The sequence below is a fragment of the Jatropha curcas genome, chromosome 7 (genome assembly GCF_041381405.1).
Source record: "Jatropha curcas cultivar XTBG-Jc1 chromosome 7, XTBG_Jcur_1.0, whole genome shotgun sequence".
NCBI classification, from domain to species: Eukaryota; Viridiplantae; Streptophyta; class Magnoliopsida; order Malpighiales; family Euphorbiaceae; genus Jatropha; species Jatropha curcas.
The window spans coordinates 27,366,539-27,374,298 of record NC_143157.1 but is presented as its reverse complement, the minus strand read 5'-3'; the positions used below and the strand labels follow the sequence as shown (position 1 = coordinate 27,374,298).

At 35.0% G+C, this 7,760-nt stretch overlaps 1 protein-coding gene across 2 annotated transcripts; it reads left to right on the top strand.

Annotated features, from left to right (window-relative positions):
• The first annotated feature begins 2,122 nt into the window (after positions 1-2,122).
• ETR2 (Signal transduction histidine kinase, hybrid-type, ethylene sensor) lies at positions 2,123-6,891 on the top strand. Of its 2 annotated transcripts, none has more exons than XM_012214401.4 (3): positions 2,123-2,272; positions 3,202-5,065; positions 5,918-6,891. In XM_012214401.4, the coding sequence occupies exons 2-3, from the start codon at positions 3,329-3,331 to the stop codon at positions 6,458-6,460; spliced, it is 2,280 nt and encodes a 759-aa protein (XP_012069791.1). In that variant the 5' UTR covers positions 2,123-2,272; positions 3,202-3,328; the 3' UTR covers positions 6,461-6,891. The 2 variants fall into 2 exon arrangements, with proteins under 2 accessions (XP_012069791.1, XP_012069790.1); XM_012214400.4 differs by having other exon boundaries at positions 2,165-2,720.
• The last annotated feature ends 869 nt before the right edge of the window (positions 6,892-7,760 follow it).

The window sequence follows — 7,760 nt, the reverse complement described above, 5'->3', positions numbered from 1 at the left end:
TTCTTTGGAGTAGAATGCTCATTTCATTTATACCGTTATTTTCCATAAACATACTCTTACTCCATTGAATTTGATATACCAATTTCGAATCATACTTTCTGAAAAAACAAATTTTTTTTTTGAAAGTATGTACTATTTTGAAGCAAACAAGATTTAAAATTTAGATTCGAATTTTTCTTTTCTAATTTGAAAAAAATAAATTTAAAAATCAAATGTTTTATAATAGGATGTAAAAATATTACTAAATTTCCATTTTTCTCTTTTTCCCTAATAAAAAAATAAAAAAGAAAAATCAATGGTTGGTGCTTTGGAGGAAAGTAAAGATCAGTCGAGAATACACAAGACTGAACACATCAGCATGAGGATGCGAAGCTGACGGAAACACCATAAATAGTTGCCTTTTACAATTATTTCTCAACATAGAAATAAAGCCTAATCCCATCCAAAGCGCGCGCTGTTCACGTAACTACAAGTGCCTAATGGCGGTTGAGTTTGCCTAGGCGCTCATGCTTATTCCATGTTTGTTTATCCAAGAATGATTTTTCTAATGTTATCCAAACACTTGCTAGATTCGTTTTTACCATCTTCCACCAATCATCCAACGTTGATGAATCCAGCTAGATTTAGTTTTGGTCGATACACGTACGGAACATATAATTAATAAATTAACATCTAATTAATTTGTAAATGATATAATAAAATATAAAATAGGCCATAAATAATTTTATATATAATAGGGAAAATAAAAGGACATTGGCATTTCATTTATATGAATTCTTAATTCAGCGACTTCTAATAGTGGAAATACTGTAAGTTAATTGTCTTATTGACCCAACAATGCTAATTATATATTTCAACTTTTAGTTTTTAATTATTTTTTAGTATTGAGAGACGGAGATTCGAACTTAGATTTATTACCGGATCGTATATATACTTAACACTATGCTATATTTTAGTGTGCATTTTTTATTTTTAATTTTTTTAAATATTGTAATGCAATATCTTATCAGTCTTTTGATTTATTATTTTCTAACGTTTTTTTTTTCATATATAGGTAGGGCTTGAGCAATACTATTTGGTTAGCTAATATATAGTGCTAATGAATTCAATTAAAACAATGAATAATCGTTGAAATAAGTAATTCAATATTTTTTTCAAAGCGAGATTGAAGATGCAATTTTTATAGATGAAGTAAATATTTGCTATGAGCGCTTTAATTTTTAATGGACTAACCCAACGCGAACAAAATTTATTTTTAATCTAGTGAGCTATGAATGCTTGTAAAAATATTTAAAAAAAAAGTCAACCAAGAAAACGAAAATAGTAACGGATGAGTATTTATGTTCATTTATAGAATATCCATCTAAAAAAGAAACATAATTGTGTTCAAGAATTAGAATTTTTGAATTCAAATTATTATTCTTTTGGTTCATATATATTATGGAGTATTACATATTGGAAATGTAGAACATTTTCGTTTAATAAATGAAACCACCTGTTAAACAATTCCGATTTTCATTTGGGGTTAACTAAAAAAATTTAAATAACAATATATTTTATATATACAGTAAAAATTTAAATTCTCTTAGAAAACATTATATAATAATTAAGAATTAATAGTAGTGCAATGCAATTTTTGCAAGGACATGATACAAAGTTGGCCAAAAATAAAAAATCTAAGAAGCGACAAAAATTCCAGTTGAACAAATAAAATCCAACGGACAAAAGTAAAAATTCCTTATCCTACCAAACAGTGACAAAATAATAGCACCAGAGGAGAGAAGGGAAACACGCGCCAATGTTGAAAGTGGGAGAAAAGAAAGAGGCTTAATCCGAGTGCCAGGTGGCAGAGATAATTTCCATGTGAAAAACAAAAGCTAACAGAGTTTGATTTGGGAAACGGGAAGGAAAATTCGAAGTGTGGGAAGGTAAAGAAATTAGGAAACGAGGGAAAAATAAAAACGAAGGAAAGGAAAGGAAAGGAAAGGAAAAGAAGAGAGAAAGAGAGAGACAGAGAGAGAGAAAAATAAAACAAATCTTTTTGGGTGTGACGAGGACGTTCTGGTTCAAAAGCGTCTAAGTTCTCTTCATGTATCCTTTCTCTCCCTTCCAAAGGGCCCCACCTCTTGTCCTCTCTCTTTCCCTTTCTTGAAAAACAACGGCGCGGACATAAACACTCAACACGTTTTAAGTTTTCCTTCCATCTTTCCATCGGAGGAACATAGCGTTTTCCCTTCCTTTGTTTCAAATTTGAAAAACATAGAGAGAGAAGGTACATAGTATACAGCTCTTGCTTTGATCATTAACTTTTCTTTATCTTTTAATTAGCTATTAAAGAGAAGGAGTTTTCTTGGATATTGTTCGTTAGCTTCTTGCTCGTCCTGTTTTGTGGTTTCTTTAAAACCAGGTGTTGGTTTTAGGTCTATTATTACCTGTCATTCTGTCTTTCCTCTTCTTTTCTTTTCTGATCCTTTTTAATATTCTTTTAAATCTCGGGTTTTGGTAAGGGGGTTTTGCTTCTCTGGACCAATCAGGTGCGAGGAAGTGCTGTAACTGGATCATTAGTTTCTGGTGGAAAATGTGTTATTGAAGTGATTTTGAGCTATGCTTGTCTTATTTTCTCGTGTATAAGTATAAACTCTCTATTGCTCATCCTTTGAATGTTTGAGAGTAAAGAAGATCTGGAGGTGGTGGGCTTGATTTCTTTCTGCGTTTTGCAGGTACGGGTTTTTTTTTCTCTTGTTGGCCTGCATTTCTTGTTTTTCCGACTCCTTTTTTTATTTGAGAGTTGAGACCACTAGGTTGGTGGCTTTTCCAGTGATTTCTTGTTTCCTGGTTAATACTATTTCTTTTTCTTTTATATTAGAGAGGGGTCTTTTGGCGTGTGGGTTTATTAACTTCTTTTGCTTTCTTTTTATATGTTGGGCTTATTTTATTTTTGATTGAGGAAAATGTCGTGTTCTAAGTTACTGTATCATTTTCCTTTTTTCATTTAATAAAATGATCAAAGAAATCTACAAATGAAAAGGAGGAAGAGGAGAAGGGCAAAAAAAAGGTGTGCTAAGAGTTTTTAGTATGAGCGATAGGCAAGCTATCTGGACTTTGAGTTAGATCCCCAATTCACTACTGCTAATCAATTTCTTAATAAAACTTTTATTTCGATTTTTAATTTGATTGGGTTATTTGTTATTATCCTTACAGGTGATAGAAATGGAAATGGGGATGTTTAATTTTTAGATGAAGGCAGCTACTGTTCAGATTCCGTGAAAGGTTTAAACTTTATCCCGCAAATGGATTGAAATAGAGGTCGCAGCCCATTTCGGCCGAAATGTTAAAACCTTTGGTTTCTGGGCTGCTGTTGCTCTTTTTGCTCCTGATATCAGTATCTGCAAATGACAATGGCTTTTCCAGATGTAATTGTGACGATGAGGGCAGTTTATGGAGCATTGAGAACATTCTAGATTGCCAAAAAGTGAGTGATTTCTTGATTGCTGTGGCCTATTTTTCTATCCCTATTGAGCTGCTATACTTTGTTAGCTGCTCAAATATCCCATTCAAATGGGTCCTCTTTGAGTTCATCGCCTTCATTGTCTTGTGTGGGTTGACCCATTTGCTCAATGGCTGGACCTATGGCCCTCATCCATTTCAACTCATGCTTGCCCTCACTGTCTTCAAGATTTTAACTGCTCTGGTCTCATGTGCCACTGCTATTACGCTCTTCACTCTCATTCCTTTGCTTCTCAAAGTTAAGGTAAGAGAATTCATGTTGAAGAAAAAGGCAAGGGATCTTGGTCGTGAAGTTGGGATTATAATGAAGCAGAAAGAAGCTGGATTGCATGTCCGTATGCTTACTCGAGAGATTCGAAAGTCGCTTGATAGGCATACAATTCTCTATACAACGCTTGTTGAGCTATCTAAGACATTGGGATTGCAGAATTGTGCAGTGTGGATGCCTAATGAGATTAGAACGGAGATGAATTTGACACATGAATTGAATGGGGGTAATGTGGATAATTGTTCAATACCAATTACTGATCCTGATATTGTTAGGATTAAAGGGAGTGATGGTGTTAATATACTTAGGCCTGAATCTGCACTCGCCACTGCCAGCAGTGGAAACTCTGGTGAGCCAGGGCCTGTTGCAGCAATTCGAATGCCAATGCTTCGTGTTTGCAATTTCAAAGGGGGAACTCCTGAGATAATTCAGGCTTGTTATGCAATATTGGTACTGGTTCTTCCAGGTGGACAGCCTAGGTCTTGGACCAACCAAGAATTAGAGATAATTAAGGTGGTAGCTGATCAGGTGGCTGTGGCTCTATCTCATGCAGCGGTTCTTGAGGAGTCCCAGCTCATGAGGGAGCAGTTGGAGGAGCAAAACCGAGCCTTGCAACAGGCAAAAATGAATGCAATGATGGCAAGCCAAGCTAGGTTGGCATTTCAAAAGGTAATGAGTGATGGGATGAAGAGACCTATGCACTCAATTTTGGGCTTGATTTCAATGATGCAGGATGGAAATCTTGGTGCTGACCAACGGATCATCGTTGATGCAATGATGAAGACTAGCAACGTTCTATCAACATTGATAAATGATGTGATGGAAATTTCAACAAAGGACAGTGGAAGGGTTCCATTGGAGATTAGATCTTTTCGGTTGCATGCCACAATCAAGGAAGCGGCTTGCCTGGCCAAGTGTTTGTGTGTTTATAGGGGCTTTGGTTTTTCAATTGAGGTTGATAAGTGCTTACCTGATCATGTCTTGGGTGATGAAAGGAGGGTTTTTCAATTAATTTTGCATATGGTTGGTAATCTTCTGGATGGAAATAACAGGAGAGGGTATGTGGTACTTCGGGTATTGCTGGAGAGTGGAAGTCAGGAAAATAAATGGGCAGCCTGGAGACATAACACGCCTGATGGGGATGTATATATCAGATTTGAAATCGCGATGAACAATGACGGTTCTGAATCAGAGGGTTCAAGTTCAGTTGTGCAGGTTGGCGGTAGGAGGTATACTAGTGATGGAACTGAGGACAGCTTGAGCTTCAGCATTTGCAAAAAGCTGGTCCAGGTAAGAATCTAAATTTAGCATGTTGCATAAATGCACAACTTATATATGGTCATAGACTTTTCATCCTTTGTCCAAAATTGTTGTGTTGTCAATGATAAGAAAGGTACACATTAGTATCATTTCTTGTTAATTTAACCCAATCTTCATCTCCCATCAAGCATATTGGTCTTCTCTCAAGTCTCGAAGCATTTTTGTTTTGTTCAGTGAAGACTCCTTCTCTTCCCATTGTATCTACGTGATTGTTAGTGAAGCCCTTTCTGCGCATATAAGATTTCTGGATCCTTTAGAGTGGCTTGTTTCTCAGAGACATTAAGAGTTTACCGTTAGATTTTGATTTTAAGTAGCTTTTGTTGATTAATATGCCTGCTATGCACTGTCTCTTCTTAGTTATGTTAGCTATGCTTTATGTAGGCACCATTTGTAATTTGTTTGTTTATAGACCAAAAGCCTGTGAATTTCTTGTATTGCATTTTTATTGAATGTCGTTATCAGTTATAATTTCTTTTAAGAAATAGTGCTGATGTTTGCTAATTTGCGATTGGACCTGCATAGGACATTTATGGATTTTGATATTTGCCAACCTATTGTCAATGGATTTTTTGATGAATGCTTATAGTGTACTACTTTATTCGTTTGAATTGCATTGAGGACCTTTAGATGCTGATCTGGGAAATATTTTACATTTCATGCTGTGGTACCAACTATTCATGTCTAGTTAATTGGTATTTTGGGTGACACCATTTAAGTGATTATATGGCTCTAAAATCATCCCCTAATTGTTTTTGCTCCCTCAAATCATCTTTGAATTTAATACCTTACTATTTTTGTTTCCAATATTTGTATAATTGGCAGTTGATGCACGGGAACATCTGGGTAGTTCCCAATGCTCTAGGTTTTCCACAAAGCATGGGACTGGTTCTTCGGTTTCGGCTCCGCTCATCTATTCCTGTAGCCATGTCTGAATCTGGAGAATCTTCAGAGCACCCTCATTCCAACTCTCTTTTGAGAGGCTTGCAAATTTTGTTAGCTGATGCAGATGATGTGAATAGAGCTGTGACACGGAAACTTCTCCAGAAGTTAGGTTGTGATGTTGCTACTGTTTCATCTGGATTTGATTGCCTTAGCGCCATTGGGCCGGGTACATCTTCTTTCCAAATTGTTCTTTTGGATCTTCAAATGCCTGACTTGGATGGATTTGAAGTCGCTTCAAGGATCAGGAAGTTCCGCAGCCGTAGTTGGCCGCTGATCGTCGCCTTGACAGCAAGCGCAGATGAAGACATATGGGAAAAATGTTTGCAAATTGGAATGAATGGAGTCATTCAGAAACCAGTTATGCTGCAAGGAATTGCAAATGAGCTTCGACGAGTTCTTGTGCAGGCAAACAAAGTCATCTGATGGCACATTCTGTAAGTTACACGAGTGATTGCAGTCGCCTTAATTCAACCAACCAAACCTGCTCCGGGGCCGAACTCAATAGAATAAGCAAAAGCTAAAAATGCCCCTTCTCCCCTTAAAACTCCCACCAAGCATCTAGCATAGGAATGTTTACATATACGACATTTACAGTCACAATGGTATACGAAATTAGCTCCTTATTGCCTTCTCATGATTTGAAGGAAGTCTTCCTGCTCTATAATATTGCACATTTAGTTAATTATAACATATTATCTAATTGTCTTGTACAACACTCTTAAGATAACTGACCGACATTGCGAGCTTGATTATTGCAGGTTCCTTTACAATTCGTAGACGAGAAATACTATAGACATCCAGTAGAACAAGTGAATAACAATAGAATAAGTGAATATATATATTTTCTAATTTAATTTTTTGTTTCTATGGATGATGTTATTTGTTCTTTTGTTATAAGCAGACTTCGCCGTGCCCAATGGCACATTGAAGAAGACAACTAAATGTTAAGCTTAAGCTAGTTAGCGCTGATTATATAAAACGACCAGACTTCATTACGTTTTTTAGATAATTAAATCTGTATTAATGTCAAGAAGTATATATATTTTTTTGTTATTAATGTTAGATTAGGAAGTTTTGGAAACTCATGACGAACACTTGGATTAAATTAAATATTTTGTTTTTTTGGGCACTAATCTTTTGTTTGAGAAAGTCAGAGTCTGTAGGAAGAACAATAAGGTGAGTGAAGATACATATGGGATGTTTTTCGCTAATTATTTTGGAAAAAGATCATGCATGAATCTCAATGCGTACGTAGACTTCTTTTCGGTTCGATATGACACCAAGTGGACCCGTCTAACCTTTCCTTCACTTATGCTTTTTATTTTTTATTTTTTTAATTAATTTCTATACATCAACATCACGTTCGAAATTTGGAAAAATTTATAAAAAATGGAATTAAACTAAGTATGAATTATGTTGTTTAATTATTAATTAAGTGAATAAAACTCAAATCTCTTTATCATAAAAAAAAATAATTCACATATTTAAATTAAAAAAAAAGGTGTAGAATCAAATGGTATTTTTTTTATACTTAAAAATTTTCATGTAATTTTCAATGAAGTGATTATTTATCTAATCTTAATTAAAGCTAGGTGTAGATAGTTTTAGTCTACATGCAAGTTCCCTAATATTATTAATTAATTAATTGTTATAGATTTCGTTATCAACGGCTGACAATTTGGCCTATATGCATTTTTTTTAGTTCACCTATGTCATTATCTTA

Coding starts and splice junctions, on each gene's coding strand:
- ETR2 (XM_012214401.4), top strand. CDS start 3,329: ATGTTAAAACCTTTGGTTTCTGGGCTGCTGTTGCTCTTTTTGCTCCTG. Junction 5,066..5,917: donor TTTGCAAAAAGCTGGTCCAG/GTAAGAATCTAA, acceptor TATAATTGGCAG/TTGATGCACGGGAACATCTG.